Raw genomic sequence first — 18657 nt, 5'->3', positions numbered from 1 at the left:
GTAAAAAAAAAAAGTGAGGGCACGTGAGGGCGTGTCGGGGCACGTCAAGGATGAACAAGGTTAAAGGTTATCATGTAACTGACAGCGGCCAGGTCATTTTATTTAGCTAAATTATTATTAATTATTATTAATTGTAAAATGTTATTGTTAAAGGGCACAGGCAGGCCCACACACACACGCAACAAAAAAAAAAAAAAATGCCTTGACAAAAGGGCACTTGCCCATCAAGGGGCAAGGGGGCAGGTGCTCGAGCACCTTCCGCCCCCCCCCTCTGCATGTGACTGAGACGGTCACCGCCATGGATGTGGTGTACGTTCTCAAGAGGCAGGGCCGCATCCTGTACGGCTTCAGAGGTTAAATCATTGCCTCATCTCACCTCAACACAACGTCTCTTTTAAGAGCGACACACATCAACCAAAGAGCTCACCACCTGCACTGACTTCATGATAGTATCAACCACAAGAAGCTGCTGTTTGTAAAGTAATTTATTTAACACTGTGCTCATTATATATAGGTTTATGCCCATGGGTAGAGATTACTGTCACCCCACCTGCTTATATTTTAACAACCTGCAAATCATCAGGCCTCAGTAAAGCAGCAATCATGAGCTTCATGCACGTTTCAGACAGAAACTAATAGCTAACACAAATGGACACGCTTGCTGTGAAAAATCTATGTTAATATAATGTAGTACTTTCTGTGTTAACTATGTTCAGCAAACCAGCCAGCAAGAAGCAAAAAACCTTGCACAGTTTCTTCCAAACAAACCGTGTAAGTTGAGTAATGCTGTTGCATGTAGATAATATTAGCTAAATGATGACTAATTAATAGATGCCAATATATCAAGTCAAGCCAGTTAACAAGAATACTAATGTTATTGTTACCTATGTTAAATCGCTTGCTAGCTAGTTTCATGCTAGGAATAAACCCACTCCTCCTTAATTTCTGCACAGAACTTGTGCTCACTATTGCTTTGCACATATTTTTTTAATCTTTATTGCCACAATAGAAAGAGCAGGGTCAGGGAGGAGACAGTGGACCAGAGGCCAGCAAGGATGATCATGCAGGGTCTTCATAGGTGAGGAGAGATTATAACTGGCTGAGAGAAATTATCTATAGCACAAAAGTAACTGTGCGATTAATTTCCACAGCTATGTCACCACTACTATTTAGGGGTGTAACGGTACACAAAAATCACGGTTCGGTACGTATCTCGGTACACAAGTCACGGTTCGTTTTTTTTCGGTACAGTAATGAAAAAAATAGACAACTATTAAATATATTTTACTTATTGGTAACCTTATTAAAACATACCACCACAGCAGTTAACAATTTTTACACAATTTTTGAATGAAACAAATATATATAAAATCCTGCTTTTTCACATTGTTTGAATGAAAATAGAAATATAAAAGTGAAAAATAAAATCCTGCTGTTTTTTTAACACATTTTTTGAATGAAAAACATAAATATACATTTCTGCTTAAGCAGTTTTACTAAATTAAAATAAAAAGTATAGTGCAGCTGGTCAGCTTTAAAGNTGTGGAAAACCTTATTTACATGTAAGATTATCCATGTGGTTCAAGCCCAGAAAAAATGAACTCTTCTTTTGAAAATTAATAGGTTACAGATTACTAGTTACTCTGTTATAAATTTAATATGTATTATAACCATTTGAATGACTTTAATTAATTTATTTATTTGTATTTTAATTATCAGCTGCATTTGAATTAAAAGCGGAAGTGTCTTGAGCGGCCGTCTGACGTCATGCTAGTTCTAGTTGTGACCTCGTTACCATAGCGCGTGCATTATACACAACTTTTAGCATTTTTTAAAAAACGGCCCAGTTGCCATTTGAACTCTCATTAACTCAACGACCCTGGTGCCAGAAACTCCAAATGTATGTGTTTTATTAATTACTACATTAATACTGACACATTCTCCAGCTGTCACCAGCACATTTTAACGTGTAATAATTTTACAGACAAATAACAGAAGGGACTCTGATGTAGCTAGCTAACAGTTTGATGCTAACCTGACCAAATATTGTCACCCAAATGAAATGAAATAAGTCATTTGCTCTCCTTCTTACCTGCCTATATTCAAGACACCACAGATGTACTGGTTAAAATCAAGGAACATAACTGCGTTGGGCCTGATGCCTATTTAGTTACCATGGATGTGGAGGCTCTTTATACTAATATTGAACATTCACAAGGTTTATCTGCTCTGGGCTACTTTTTAGACAAACGGCCTGATCCACATGACCCACCCACTTCTTTTTTGTTAGAACTTACAGATTTTACTCTAAATAACAATTTGTTTCTGTTCCAGGATAAACTGTTTAAGCAAGTTAAGGGGTGTGCCATGGGAGCTTGCTTTAGTCCTTCATATGCTGGTTTGTATATGGGTAAATGGGAGGAAGATTTTGTTTTTCATCCTGACAATATGTTTTTGGATAAGATCATTTGGTGGGGTAGATACATCAATGATGTCATTTTGTGGTGGAAAGGTACAGAAGAGGAGCTGTTGGATTTCCATAGATTTCTTAACACTACTAACCCTAATGTTAAACTTTCCCTTGAGTACAGTAAAAGCCATATAAACTTTCTTGATATTACTATTAGTAAGGATGATACTGGCTGTCTTCACACTTCCATTTTCAGATAGGATATCCATAAGAATTCGATATTACATGCCAACAGCTTTCATTCTAGTTCTTTGATCAACTCCATACCATTTGGTCAATTTCAAAGACTCCGTAGGATCTGTGACAATGATGCTGATTTTCAATGTAAGAGCAGAGAGATGTTCAGCTGCTTCAGAGAACGGGGTTACTCTCCTAGGGTATTAGATACAGCCCTTTTTAAGGCTAGCTCTCTAGATCGAGAAGATCTCTTAATTAGGAAACCTAAAGATCTTTAAACAGACAAAGTCTACTTCTCTACTCGCTATAGCACTGAGGCACTGGGTATATGTAAAATAATACAAAGCAACTGGGATCTTATTCAGTGTGATGACACCTTACGTTCTGTTTTCCCAGACCTCCCTGTGTTTATGTTCCAGAGAGCACCTACCCTGGGAGATAGACTTACCCAAAGCTACCTTCCTGCTGTGAAGGAACCACATACATGGCTGCCTAAGGTGCCCCATGGCACCTTCCCATGTGGTCACTGTAAGCAGTGCGATACAGGTGTAGTGGTTAAATCTAGAGGTTTTACACATCCTATCTCTAAGAAGGTTTTCACAAATAACCACTTTATTAATTGTAAAACCACTCACGTTATATATATTCTTCGTTGTTCCTTTTGCGATGCCTTTTATGTGGGTTGCACTAAGCGGCGTCTACAAGATCGGGTAGCTGAACATCTCTATGCAGGCCAAAGGAATGATCTTGATTATGCTATAGTGAAACACTTCCACGAGATGCATAAAGGCAGATCTGTACCTTTTACAGCTATTGGCATCGATCACATCCCTTTAACAGTCCGTAGAGGGGATAGAGAGAAAGTCCTCAACCAAAAGGAGAGTCGTTGGATTTCCACACTTGGGGCTTTGACATCCCCAGGCTTGAATGATTCAGCTGATTTTGTGTCTTTTCTATGANTATATTTGTATGTATATATACAGTTTTGGTTTTGGTGCCCTCACTGGGATTTGAAGCCTGGTCTCCTACTGAACTAGCATTATGCTCTGCTTTACAGGTGTTTGTTTACTTATGTACTTTTTTATTTATCCGCCTTTTTGTTTTCTGTACTGCCATCTACTGGTTTTAGTAATTTGTTTTTTCTCATCCTTTCTTCAGGATTTATTCTATGGGGTTTCCTGAGCTCTATTGGTGCCACAGGTGTGGCTGATCCAGTTAATAATATCTTCACCTATATATATATATATATACATGCCCTGTGACTTGTCTTATCCTATTTGCCCTGAGGAAGGCCGACTCAGGCCGAGACATGTTGGCAATTTTTATCTGTTCTACATGAACTAGCCTGTTTAATAAAGCTTTTTAATTGCCAGAGTGCCTCGGACCGCCTTTTCTTCTTCCTCAAGTCATTTATGATTTTTGACTTATAATATATTGTAGTAGCCTATTGGATTATTCTGCTACATTTAATGACTATAAAGATGAATAAGACTGTGAAGTTTTACCATAGCGTGTGCTTAACACGCCGACGATGCCAAGGGAAAGCATAAACCAACAGAGGCCATCTTTCAGTCAAACTTGAACACCTTGTTTGTGAAGATTTCACAGGTTCACAGTTTTTATTTATTCGCTGTTCTCCACACTTCAGCACCCGGTGTCTCAATTGGAGAGTCACTCTCCAGCACTGCAGCTTCTCATGTCCGGGTGCAGAATCAAAATTAGAAATGTGGCCTCTGCTTTTATATATCCGGCTCAACACGTCATTCCTCATCACCACGACAACCACTGATATGTTTAATTATAAACTTTATTTTATTTATTTAGTTAATGCGATAACAATTGGTTATTTATGTTTCACGTATTGTGATTTGTCATTAATCGGTTAATTTATTAACGGAAAAATATTTTGATAAGCGATTTATCGTTTTAGTAATTTTCCAAGCAAAAATACCAAACTAGTTCTAGTTTCGCAAATGTATGAACTTCCGCTTTTCCATAAAGTGAATAAATTAATTTCTTTTTTGTTTGTTTCTTTGTTTCGGATAAAAAATAAATAAATAGATAAGCAATTTGAAATCATAACAATGGATCTCAGATCATTTTTGATGGGCACTTTTTCCACTATTCTTTGAGTAGGCTAAATAGACTAAATGATTGACTGACTAATCGAAAAAATAATAAGCACATCAACTGGTAATGAAAATCACAGTTTTTAGCGACCCTTTTGTTATACATCCGTTATTTTTACTGTTCTGGAAATAATTTGCTTTTATTAAAAAAAATCCTTACAATGAACAGATGCCTATTGATAGGCTATTTAAACTGTGACATTTATTATTATTATTATTATTATTATTATGTCTGCAACTTATTATTTTATTGTCGATCCATGTACTGATTAACTGTTTAGTTTTTTTGGTCTAGGCTATAAAATGGCACATAATTCCCAACACATTTTCTTAGAGCGTGATGAAATCTTTTGTCCAATCAACAGTCCAAAACTCAAAGACACTCAGTCTGCAGACAAAAATGCTGACATCGGATTAATGCATTTCTTCTTGAAAAAATATTAAAACATAGAAAAGTAGTTGCTGATTAATTTTTCTGTTGATTAGAGTAATCGTTCAGCTCTTATAATTGTAGGCTATTTAGCCTACCATAATAATCATTTCATTGCTGAGAGCTGCAATTACCGAGAAATCTAGATACAGAAAAAATAATTGCAGAGTGATAAACAATATGAAGACATTTATTTACTTTGCTTAACGCCAATGTTTATTATTTCTGCATTCAATTAAGCCTATGCATTTAATTATTTATTAATTACGTAATAATCATGTGTTTATTTTATTATTTATTCATTCAATTATCGCATTATTAATTAAGTCACAGTTTCGTGTCTTTATTCGCTTATTAATCGAGATTTAAGTCATTTTCTCTTTTCCATAGACCTACAGTTTCGTTAAGTTCTGTCAGTGCCTACATCTCTAGTAAAAATCAAACTTAAAATGTATGTAAGAATATAAGAAAGAATGTAAGAAAGTAAAGACTATTAAATTAGGAATAAGGAATGCTGTGAAATATGAAATGTAAAAAGCACAGAGGTCGAAATAATATGGAGGTCCATTTCCGCCATTGACAGAAAAAAAAATCCCCTAAATCATATTTATGAGATTAAAAAGTCAAAACTTTGAGGCAAAAGTCAAACTTAAGAGAAAAAAGTCATGATTATATGATTAAAAAGTCAAAATTATGCGATAAAAAGTAAAATGTATGCATAAAAATAAAAAAAGAGATGAAAAGTGGAAATATAAAACATAAAAAGAACAGAAGGTGAAACATGAAATGCTAGCAGAAAGCAAATATCTAAATAAAGACGAATGCAAATAGGGTGTAAATATCTAGATAAAATGTAAATGCATATTGTGTAAGTCCAGCGGCCTACAGACAGGTGAGCAGGTGAGTGTTCAGTCAGTGATGTCACTATAAACTGCCACTGTGACGCACACTCATGGTCAGATTACAATATTTGTTCTCAGTCAGCTTTACAGTGATTTAAACTGATCACATCTCGTCAAAGACTCTATTGATTTCACAGACTGTGAAAACCGAGGCAGCTGATTGGTCAGTGTGTCCAGTGGGCCTGTCAGGGGACGCGTGGGGATTTAAATGAGAGGCGGGGCTTATGGAGCAGCGGTGATTGAACACGTGAAGCAGTGGTCTTCAGTAACTTGGAGTAACGTCCCTCTCCCTCTGTCTTTCTGGTACAGTTTACCGTCTTTTGGAGACACAGCGGGCTGAACTTTGAACTGAAGGTTGAAACCATGTTTGACTTGAAGAAGAGGAACAGTCTGACTCTGAACTGCGGCCGAGAGGCGGAGGAGTTCAGACGGGTGGCGGTAAGGCGGAGGGTTAAAGGTGCTGCGGTGGAGTGCGTCGCCTCACACACAGGTAACCTCCTTTTCATTTCAGTTCTCATCAAAATAATGATACAAAGGCAAAATAATAATCGAGTGTTTGACTTATATCGGCTCTAATATTGTCTACTTTAAATGTAGGGTTCATAGCAAACTCAAAACGTGTCGCTTAAATGCTTTAAAACTGACCAGTCCAGCAGGAAATGCACTCTGAACAACTAAGTCAGTCCCTATTTCTGTTTCTCTCACCATAGCTAGGCTGGTGATTTTGGTAGAGTTTGTGGCAGAGAAAAGACTGGGAATTACTGGTTATTGTTTGGAAACACTATCCAAACACAATCTGAGTATTCTCCAATATTGTATTTATTTATTTAAGCCATATTTAACCAGGCAAGTCCCATTGAGATCAACAATCTCCTTTACAGGTATTTCAGTAATGAGATTATTAAGGCTCAAACTGCCCCGTAAGAGGGTGACCAGGGCAGCTGCTAAGGGCATTAACACTTCACGTTGTTCCTGGTTTACATCAGCAAATGCTACTTTCATTAAGTCCCCTTGTCACCTTGTTAACATAATTCCAATTGGTGTGTATGCAGGTCTTTTAATGCTGTTATACATTTGGCCTGTTAGCCTCTTACCTTGTCGCATTACTTCAGTGAAATCTCTTAAATCTCTTTCCCCTGATTCAGCCTGGACTTTGTCTGCGAGTCTTGAGACCAGCATTTGTCAATGCCTCTCACACACATACACACAAAGCAGTTCTGTTCATCCCCCCATTGAGGCAGAGCTATCTGTTTAGATTAGAGAAGTATGTTTGCTCCAATGGTACTGTCAGATGCAGGGGTCAACAGTGCCGTCCATTTTACTGACCCATAATGGAAATTATTCTTTGGGTTGGTGTTAGGCTTGTCGAAACAAGTGTTCTTACAGGATATGCAAAGGATGGCCAGTAATTAACTTTTAAGAGGAAAATAGTTTGTTGTTTTTTTTGCAAGAGGGGTGTTAGAAGTTAGAGATGAAGACATTTCAAAACTTCACTCTGCCTTTTTAAAATCATAACTGGGAGGCTAGAAACAGATACACAAAGTAGTGCCTTTTGGGTTCAAAGATAGTTGGAAACATTCAAGGTATAGTTTGACATTTGAGGAAAAACACTTGCAGCGATCCAAATGAGAAAATTGATTTCTGTCCTTTTTAAATATGTAGCTGCAGCTGGTTAGCGTAGCTTAGCTAAAAGGTCGAAATCCCTGTCTGAGGGTAACAAAATCCGCCTGCCAGCACCTCTAATGGTCCCTATAAGGAGTGACCATTAGAGGTGCTGGTAGGCATGTTTTATATTGTTTGCTTAAAGCTGGGGTAGACTTAAATCTGGATTAGGCAAAAAAAAAAAGGCAGAATCTGAAAACACACCCTCCTCCTGTAGCTCACCTCTCTCCCCTCTCTGTCTGGCATATGCACACAAGTTATACAGTAACCCTGTGTTTCCCATACCTTAAGTAATTTCATCGTATTTAATTGTAGAGCTGTCTCTTTGTTCTGGCCTCATGGCCCATAGCAGCAGAGTGAGGCAAAGGACACAGTGTGATTCGAGGCTCGAGCTAACGTTGGCTACATAAATGTGAATGTAAAGCCATAGCAGTGAGCCTTTGGCACCAATTCACACAAGGCTAAACTATTAGCAACATTTTCTCTCCATCTATAAAACGCTTCGCTTATAGTGCCCCTTCTTTTAAATTTCCTTTATTTTCAGACTCTCTTTTAGATTCTCTTTTTGATAATTATGTCTGTTTTTCAGGTTGCTTTGCGGGGTAGGCAGTTATTACCAATGCTGGAATAGGAACTTTCTCAGCAGAATTATCTGCCATTAAATAAGACTGCGTGCACGTCCATTTGGTAAAAACCAAATGGACATGCACGCACAACTGTATTCGCAGAAAAAGCCAACAGGAACACCCTTTCTCTGAAATGACTTGTGATTGGCCAAAGTCTTCAGACACATGCTAGATTTTCTAATCCCTGAATACAGAGCCAAGGGGGAGGTGCAGAAGTCTAGTGTTCTCTCAGACCACTTGGATTGCAGTTTGCTGGAAGGTGATTATGGAGTTTTGCCCAATGACTCCCATCTTAAACTGCCAACCCAAGCTGTAATGTTGTAGTCGTATGTTGTGGTTTTGTGAGGGGGTTTATGCGCTGAACATTTTTTTTTAAGCTGGAGTAGTGAATTCCAACAAGTGGAGAGAGAAAACAAAGTGTAGAATTATAATTTTTTAATCATCTGTCAACCTGTATATTTTAACCACAAAACAGAAGTTTAATTTGGGTGCACACTGCTTTTATTTTCCAATGTGTCTTCAACCTGACTAAGTTCTTTGTAAAATGACAAACTCACATGGTAGAGGATTTTGAACATTTGAAAAAGCAGTCATTTATAGCTGTAGCCTTCAGTATACATCTTTTTCTTTTTAGTTCTCTGTCAAGGTTTTTTTCTTTACCTAGACCACTGGTTCCCAACCTGGGGGTCCCAACCCTCACTAGAGGTCGCCAAAGCTTCAGGGGAGGTTGTGAGGCATTCTTGATTTTAAGGGGTGTAAGAAAACATCTCAACATTGCATTTATTTCTTTAAAGAAAACTAGATGAAATTATTTTTAAAATTTGATCATTTTCTAAGATAAAACAAAGACAGACAGCACAGTTGTTGGCAAAGTAAAGACCTGAACACAAGCTACATTCACAGAGCTTCTACTCTCTGTTAAACAGCCTCATCCGGCATTAGAAAAGTACACAGTTTAAAAAAAAAAAAAAAAAAAAAAAGAACAAAGAGCTAATAGAATAATGGCTCAGCAACCGGCAAAAAAAGATGTATGATTGTATTGTATAAAATTGTATGGAAATTGTATAAAACGCTCTTAAAAATTAGAAGAGAACTCATCTCTGATGCAATATTCATAGGAAACAACCTGTTAAAAATTCATCCAAATCACTTGTTTTACACAGATTTCCTGCAGTTATTGCCTTCGCTATTTGTGTAAATTAAACAGTTTATCAGTTGTTCTGCACTGCTGTTGTTATGCCCTGAATATAACATGAAACATCCATAAAACATGTCACTTAGTCAGGGGTCATCAGTTAACTCAATGATAGAAAAGGGGTCTCTTAAGGTAAAAAGGTGGGGGACCACTGACCCAGACGGCAGTGCTGTCTAACAACAATAAGACTCTGTCGAAGTGATAGTACTCTGTTTAGTGCTGATTGTTGTCTCTGAGACCCCGAAATAACTTGTAAAACTCTTAGTGGTTAGACCCTATGGAGAAAAGGGAGAAGTGAGAAAGAGGAAGTATTAGTGTTGAGAAAGTAGGCTCTTAGCCCTCTCCACATGACCAACAAATCTGCTACACTTCAGTGTAGCCAGGAGCGAACAGCAAAGCTTTACTTTGTTATATAAGTTATGGATAATCTCGCATAAATGTGGACATAAACTGCAGGTAAGAAAACAAACAGTTGCACAGTTTGTAAGCTGTAAGTTGTTGTGAGGTAAGGTTGTAAGAGTAAAACTGCAGTAAATACTATTTTGTGTTTAACACACCTAATCTGTAGAGAAACAGTGAGGCTTGGGCGCTATCTATTTTTTCATACCTTCATACCTACCTGAATTTTTACCGAACTATAACTATATTAGTGTGTTAGATGTGTAAATATGTTTTCCACTGCCGTCTCTCTGCCATTGTGGGCTTGCTGTTCACAGTTGTGTAACGTTATCCCCACCACTCGCAGTCGCCTCTTTCTCAGCTCAGCTGCCTGTGCTACAAGTAGACTGACTTCAGGTGGCATATGATGTTCGCTACATACAATACACCCTTAATATATCATCTCCACATGACTTTAATAGAGATGTGTATTCTGGTCATGGTATTGGTAATCATACAGTCCAGATTTCTAAATACCCTGGTATACTGTAACACTGTGGTTCAGTCCAAGCCTTGCAACAACCTGCAGTGCCTATGAAGTAAAAGATGCAAGAGAATGTTTGTCTGACCACAGAAGCAACACTTAAGCAATGACGGTACACAACCAAGACATTAGCAAAACTACAATATGGTCAGTTTTTCCATGTGTATGTCATATGTGTTAGCTGCCGAAGGCTCAAGAGGAACATGACCTCTGAATCATACACATACTAAGTGAAAGAAGCATTGTGTGTAGTTTCCAATGAATCAGCAAAATCAGGTACTCAAAGTTCAAAAGTTGTACATTTCATTTTAGTTGTAGTCAAGATCCCAAAGTTGGTAACTTTGTGTACAATGATTCTTCCACTTTTACCTACCAACTATTTTACCTGTGATAAAACCTCAGTTAAGCCTGACAGAAGTACTCCATTCAGAAAGTTGTCTTAATGTATGTGGAAAAATATTTATGTATGGCTCAAATGATAATAGTGTGTATTTCCTTTAGTTGTGAGCGGTGGAGTGTGTGGCTCGTACAGCTGTGGCGGTGCTTGTGACAGAGTCTGTGGGTCAGAACCAAACTCCAAACCAGGTGCAGAGGAAGACAACAAAAGAAGCCCTGCTAAAGGATCACCTTTTAAACCACAAGGTAGGCTGAAATCCAGTAATCTGTATGTTTTGTGGACTATACTGTACCTGCAATACATCGTACCATTATCATAAGTAAGCCAACAACTGTGCTGTCCATCTCCCCGCAGTGCCTCCTAAACCAGCTCACCTCCAGAGTCCTCTGAGGGCAGGACAAGCACAAGCCCAGAGTCCCACTGCAGGGAAGTTACTACCTCAACAAGTTAACGCCACAGAGCGAGACCAGAGTCCTAATAGAAGTTACGCACTTTCCGTTTCTTGTGTTAGCCCAGCAAACAATGGTCTAGGCTCCCCTAGTCCTATCAGAAGAGGAGGGAGCAGTTTTTTGAACGGGGTGTGTGGAGCACAGATCAGCCCTGCCAGACATACTCGGGGGATTCCACGTCTCACTAGCAGTCCACTTCTAGGATCTCCAAGTCCAGGCAAAAGAGGCATTTGGAGCTGTAGCCCATTGAGGGAAGGAGGACACAGCCCTGCTAAGTTGTCCCCTAGGAACCACAGCCCTCGCACAGGATTACTACGCACCCCCAGTCCTGTTCAGGGGAGGATGGGGAGCTACAGCCCCGCCAAGAACTCTAAATCCTGGCTCGGACTGCACAGAATCCCGAACAGCAAGATGGATGTGGAAGAGAAGACAGTGGGAAAATCTTTGAGCGTGCCTGACTTGATTGTTTTCTTGGAAGAGAACAGGTGGGATTTTTAATTTGGTCCTTTTCTGCTCTTTGATTAAGTATTCCATGACAGATGTATTTTATTTCTGCAGGATTCCTACGGAAAAAGTTGAACGCTCACCACTAAAACTGCTGCAATCCCCCAACTGCAATGGGACAGCCATAACCGTCAAGGTGCCAGTTAACCATAGGCTTAAACATGCCTCAAGTGAAGCCCATCTATCAAGCAATAGCAAAGAGCCTTCCTCGGGACAAATGAATGGCATAGAGCTGGGGAAAGATTGCACAGCAGTAAATGGGGAGGTAACACATGGCAAAATGGAAGAAGGCAAGATAACCAGAGGATACGGCTCCAGGTCCTCCTGCCACTGGAATGAGGCAACTAGAGAAGGTGGCAGGATTCACAAGGAGTCTAAAGGTGAACAAAGTGATGAGGAGAGGAAGGAGGTAGAAGGAGGTCAGCCAAAAGATGAGGAGAACACCGAGCAGAAATTGTACAACATAGCCAACGAACTGCTGCAGACAGAGAGGGCCTACGTGGCTCGACTCCACCTGCTAGACCAGGTCAGTGTCTGTTTGTGACTTCCTTTATAAATATGCAGTGCACCTGATGCAAAAGAAAAAATCTGTAAGAATCAGCCATTTTTGTGAATTCAGACACTAATTTCATTGTTGTATACACCATGCTCCTTTAGACTAAATCTAGGGTAGGTAGTTTACTGGAAAAGGCCTCCTGCAGCTCTTCACTCTGTCCTTAGCCCCACCCACCAGATGACCACAGGCATATGCACGCGCTTCTTACAGCAACCTGTATGAGCACTAGTCATTGATTTCAATCATCCTGATCGTGATTGTGATGCTGGTGCTGTGACAGAGCGGCAAGTCTATGAGAATAAGGTCTTGTTAATATGCGACACATGGCAGGGATATCCGTTAATGCCACGTTCTCATCAAACTTGTTACTTCATTTACATCTTGTGCAGGGTTAAGTGTAAAATTAATTTGATTAATTAAAACTCTAACTCCCGCCACAGGTGTTCTGCTCACGCCTGACAGAAGAAGCAGGTCGAGGTTCGTTTCCTCCTGACGTGATACGAAATATCTTCTCCAACATTTCCTCTATCTACTCCTTCCACAACCAGTTCCTGCTACCTGACCTGGAAAACTGCATCAGCCGCTGGTGGGTGCTCATGTCATAAACAGACTACACTCAGGCTCATCAACAACGACAACTCTAATTGCTTATTACACTTTAACAAATCACCTTACAACTCTTCCAAGGCATACTGACAACAAACAAGCAAGGCTGCACTGCAGCCCTGGCAGAGCATCACCAGGGAGGATGCTGAACATTTGTAGTAGACATCAGACCAAAACATTAATTCTGATTGCTCACATTGCTCAAGTTATTCTCTGGAAACTATATATTTAAAGTCAGCACTTTGACCTTGAGGTCATTGCCTAATTAAAAAATGTGGTGGACCTTCCCACTTCGACCAAACCTAGGTGTGAGAGCCCAGGCCTGGGTACTGTTCTGCTGCAACACGCACCCTTCCTGAGGATGTATGCCAACTACGTGAGGAACTTTGAGCAGGCCATGGAGCTGGTGAGGGTGTGGACTGAACGCTCCTCTGCCTTCAGAAACATCATCCAGGAAATACAGGTAAGACGCACTCAGCAAGGCAGGGACAGAACGGGAAGGGGGCAGGGGGCTTCTGGGGCTCTTGTTACGTAACTTAAGAATAATGACCGACAATTTTTGCCTCTTTTAAGGTGGCAGAAGTAAAAATTAGTCATCCTTAACATTTGTTGTGTTATGGTTTCCGAATTATAAAGACAGCTGGAGAACAATTAGACACCAAACAGGCTGTAGGCTCTACAAGATGATTTTTTTTTCTTTGGCAACTATCATGTTTTTCAATGATGTACAGATTTTGAGGCATTCTATTATCTTAAATGGCTTAAAAATATTGCATATAGCTGCCGTATATGGGGAAAAAACCTCCGTGGACCTTGCTAGGTTTGTGCTGAGCCCCAAATATTTACATCTGGCTCCACCCTTATAGCAGGGTAATGTGTCAGTACTTATTTCTATGCACCTAAAAGTACGGAGGCCTGAGCAGCATGTGATGCATCCTGTTTTAGAGTCAGGAGGTGTGTGGCAGCCTGACCCTGCAGCACCACATGTTGGAACCAGTCCAGAGGGTCCCACGTTATGAGATGCTGCTCAGGGATTACCTGAAGAAACTGCCCAAGGATGACCCAGATTATGATCTTGCTCACAGTATGTATGCTGTACCATTATTACTTTCTTTATTGGTCAGTCGATCAATATCTTTTTTATGCTTCTTCTTTTCCCTCGTAAAGTGCCCGTCTGTCTCTGATAGGTCGTTATGTCTGCAGAGAGCAGAATGAACGTCTCTTATTTGTCTCCTCCCGCAGAATCCTTGCAGACCATTTCCATGGCAGCCACCCACTCAAATAGCGCCATCCAAAAAGCTGTATGTTATTACACACCACATCATTATTATCTTTATTAATATTTAGATTTTATCTATAGCTATATAGCTGCTTTTTTTCCTTTTTAATGTGTTTTAGTACACTGGATGATTTAGCATCAAACTTTTACACATCTGCTCTACATTTTTGATTGTCTCCATGCAGATCAGCTTCAGTGTTTCTCTTTCTTCTCATGCAGGAGAGCCTGAAGCATCTGCTGGAGATCTATGAGATGGTTGGAGAGGAGGAGGTGGTCAACCCGACCAACGAGTTCATCAGGGAAGGTCGTCTGCTCAAGCTTGCAGCCAGGAACACATCTGCCATGGAGAGGCACCTGTTCCTGGTTAGATATTTACGTACAGACTATGATCCATAATCTTCCAAGAACATTTTGAATTTGCTTATCTACCCCACATTTTTATTTTATGTTTCTATCATGGAGTGAGTCTCAAGATTATTTTAAACTGGCCCTTTTCTAAACCACTCTAGCTAGGGATGCTGTAAAATGTAGGTCTAATATGTGTTTGGGTTCATTTAAGGTCCAATGTGTAAGAGTGAGGGGCATCTATTGGCAGAAATGGTATATAATATTCATAACTATGTTTTCATTAGTTTAACAACAACTGAAAATAAGAATTGTTGTGTTTTCATTACCTTAAAATGAACCGAAAAACTGAGCAGGTCCTCTTCCACGGAGTCTGCCGTGTTGTTCCACAGTAGCCCAGAACGGACAAACCAAACACTGGCTCTAGATAGGGCCTTTTGCGTTATCGTGTTTTTGCGTCAGTCACCACAGTTCTCCTATACCACTAAATCCTACACACTGGACCTTTTAAAGGAACCTTGTTGATTATAGTGTGTAACTTTTCTCCACAGTTCAACAACTTCCTGCTGTGCTGCACTCCAAAGTTCAGCCTGGTCGGGCAGCGTTATACTGTCCGCTGCAGGATCGGCGTGGACGGCATGCAGGTGCAGCAGACCACCAATGAGGACCACCTACACACCTTTCAGGTCTCTGGAAAGGAGCGGACACTTGAGCTGCAGACCAGGTGAGTGTGTGTGTGTATGTATGTGTGTGTGTGTGTGTGTGTGTGTGTGTGTGTGTGGTAAAAGCAAGGTGTATCATACCAACTGAGCTGTTTTTGGTTCGTCTTTATTTGTTCGTTGACAGTAAAGTCACCTGCCTGTAAATTTGTTGTTGTACAATTAATTTGTTGTTAGACTACATATTGTTTGTTTATTTGCAAATATCCCAACTACTGTGCCCTAAAGCACAGCTAATCTTCCCGAGGGTCCACCTTTAAAAACACACATTAAACGTGACAGTCCACGCTAATCACCATGTTTGAACACATACATTAAAAAATTGCTGTCAATATGATATAACAGATACATAAAGAGGATTGGGCAGCCTTGGTATAAGGTGTATTAATTGGAAAGTAGATGTCTTTGATTTCATTCTTAGATACTCAACATATAGTGAGCAGTCTGTGAACATAATCTTGTGTTATAAAATGTCAGTACATTTACAGTGAGTGCATTAAATATCTTGTTTTTGTGCTTTTTTGTTTTTCAAGCTCTGAACAAGACAGAGATGAGTGGATAAAGGTAGGGAGATATCTTGTTTAGTGATTGGTGCAACCGTAAATATTACACTGATTATAAAATCAATCCATACTGTCAACTGAGTTTTCAAAACCTGTTGTATTTCCAGGTTATTCAGGAAGCCATTAACGTGTTTCAGAGGAAAAATGAAACCTTCAAATTGGCTTCTAAGGAGCCAAATGTAGAAGAACGAGTAAGTTTGAAGGGGGCTGTATGTATTCAAAATGTATTCAGAAACTTCTAGAAGACTGTAAACATCCCAGCTTGTGTGTGTGTGTGTGTGTGTGTGTGTGTGTGTGTGTGATTCACAGACTGAGGAACTGGGCCGACGTGCCCCTCGCTGGATCAGGGACAACGAGGTGACCGTGTGTATGAAATGCGAGGAACCTTTCAACGCACTCACCAGGAGAAGACATCACTGCAGAGCCTGTGGCTGCGTGAGTGACGACATGTGACAGCTTTGCACTGAACACAACACAGAGAAAAGCTCTTTTTAACACAAGATAGCACTGACAGACTCTCTGCTCCTCAGGTGGTGTGCTGGAAGTGTTCAGACAATAAAGTGGCGTTGGAGTACGACGGTAACAGGCTGAACAAAGTGTGTAAAGCCTGCTACTCCATCCTGACCAGTCAGAGAGGGGAGAGGGTGGAGGGGAAGAAGAGAAGGATGCTGGAGGTGAGCCTTGTGTGTTTTCGAAAGGTAGGGTGAGGGTTTCTGGAGCAACTTCACATATTTCAAAGGTGCATGGAGATGTGAGATGAATCAAAGGGGTAGAAGCTCCAGCAAAATTTGTAGTAACCCAAAAATGGAGATTATTGTGTAAGAATTTTCTCCATTTTTGGCCTCTTCATTCACCAGGCATGTCAGAAAACCTTTTTTCACAAATTCAGTGTAACACAGGAAACTGATATGATGGTAAATATTCCTTTTAAAGGAAGTCTGTCCTTTTTAGAGACATAAAATACCACATAACATGGATGCAAGTCTTTAACAACGTTGTGTTTTCTTTATGTGTTCTCCCAGTCGGAGGTATCTACAGTGTCCAGTGACTGCATAATGAGTGGCTTCTTGCTGTATGGTGACAACCCCAAGACCTGGCAGCAGGTGTGGTCTGTTATCACACGGGCTGAACCTTGCATCCTCCACCTGTATACTGCTCCACAGGTAGGGGTCTCTGTGTTAGAGAAACTTGAACCACATACTTGTTTGTTTGTATCTCACTGTTATTCGTGTGGCGGTGTCTCCATAGGGTTTGCATGTGATGTTGTCATACACAGCTGTCACCACAGTCACTCCCCAAGTGGCAAACAAACAACAGTCACCATCTGCAATCATGCACCCACATGGGAAAAAAGGGGAACACTGCTGAAATTGTGAAGAGCTGTTGTGCAATCAACTGCACAGTCTGAGTCTGTTTTTCAGACAGTTTAAGGTTAGAGTACTGCCACTCCAGGCTCTTTAACTTAGCTTTTGACACCTAAGAAAACACCTAATAATTTATTTTTAACAAACATATGCACAGAAAACCAGAATATTTTTTAAAGTCTTCATGATTTTGATCCATTAACGGCAAAAAATGCTGCTTTTAATCTGGACCTACAGTTAGGATAGAATGTTACACTTAACAAAGCCGAAGTTCCAATTTTTTAAGGCAGCACGGTGGTGTAGTGGTTAGCGCTGTCTCACAGCGAGAGGGTTCCTGGTTTGAACCCCTTCTGTGGTGAGTCTGCATGTTCTCCCTGTGTCAGTGTGGGTTTTCTTCCTCCCACAGTCCAAAGACATGCAGGTTAATTGATAACTCTAAATTGTCCGTAGGTGTGAATGTGAGTGTGAATGGTTGTCTCTCTATGTGTCAGCCCTGTGATAGTCTGGTGACCTGTCCAGGGTGTACCCTGCCTCTCGCCCAAAGTCAGCTGGGATAGGCTCCAGCCCCCACGTGACCCTCAAGAGGATAAGCTGTTACAGAAAATGAATTGAGTGAATGGCTTGTGTGCCATTATATGGAAAAAGTGATATCAGGACATGTTTCCATTAGAGAGGAGAGAACAGTATTCAGCTGCAATCCAACCGCAGGATTTGTGATCGCAAAAAAGAGAGTTTCATACAGCTTCTCTATCCCTTTCATTCACCCCCACCCCCTTCTCCAGGATGTGAAGCCCCTGTCCAGTATACCTCTGCTGGGCTGCAGTGTGGAGGATTCCCCTCAGGAGCTCCAGGGTCAGCGTTGTTTCTGTTTACGCCAATCCAAAACCACCCACACGTTCTCCTGCGATGGCTCCGATCTCAAACAGAGCTGGCTGACAGTTCTCAAAGTTGCTGTGACAGGTGTCTATGACATCACCACCAATGGCTCCAGATGTAGCGTTAACAGTAGTGTCATCGATGATGAGGAATTTATCATCATTGGTGACGAGGAAAACCTCTCCTGAACGTTCAAGATCAGGCACCATGGAACATACAAGTATAAATAAATAAACACAAACATACAACAGACTGAAGTCCATTGACGTTAAAGGTAGCTTTGAAATGTGTATTTGATAAAATGAATGAAATCTAGAGGTTAAATTCAGGAATGTAAAGGTTGTTAATAACAATATCCAGGCTGTGTTTTCCTTACAAGTGGCGATGCACTTTATTTCTGAAATGGTTTACAGTAAAATAAATAAAGTGAAGGTGTTTTAACATGAGTCAGACTATCCCTTCAACTACAAATATGGTTGCTCCAGC

At 40.2% G+C, this 18657-nt stretch overlaps 1 protein-coding gene across 2 annotated transcripts; it reads left to right on the top strand.

Moving 5' to 3' along the window:
* Positions 1-6383: 6383 nt before the first annotated feature.
* Positions 6384-18612, top strand: LOC126385276 (FYVE, RhoGEF and PH domain-containing protein 4-like). 2 transcript variants are annotated; one of them, XM_050036887.1, is made up of 16 exons: positions 6384-6598; positions 11015-11155; positions 11265-11844; positions 11918-12389; positions 12860-13005; positions 13332-13488; positions 13971-14109; positions 14268-14326; positions 14524-14667; positions 15201-15373; positions 15902-15932; positions 16039-16122; positions 16241-16366; positions 16462-16605; positions 16954-17094; positions 18078-18612. In XM_050036887.1, exons 1-16 carry the CDS (start codon positions 6472-6474, stop codon positions 18357-18359), a joined length of 2946 nt encoding a protein of 981 aa, XP_049892844.1. In that variant the 5' UTR covers positions 6384-6471; the 3' UTR covers positions 18360-18612. The 2 variants fall into 2 exon arrangements, with proteins under 2 accessions (XP_049892844.1, XP_049892845.1); XM_050036888.1 differs by lacking the exons at positions 6384-6598; positions 11015-11155 and having other exon boundaries at positions 11705-11844; positions 11935-12389.
* The last annotated feature ends 45 nt before the right edge of the window (positions 18613-18657 follow it).

The sequence above is a fragment of the Epinephelus moara genome, chromosome 23, assembly GCF_006386435.1.
Source record: "Epinephelus moara isolate mb chromosome 23, YSFRI_EMoa_1.0, whole genome shotgun sequence".
Lineage (NCBI taxonomy): Eukaryota > Metazoa > Chordata > Actinopteri > Perciformes > Serranidae > Epinephelus > Epinephelus moara.
Note: the sequence above shows the minus strand (reverse complement) of the source record. Positions and strands in the feature narration are given on the sequence as shown.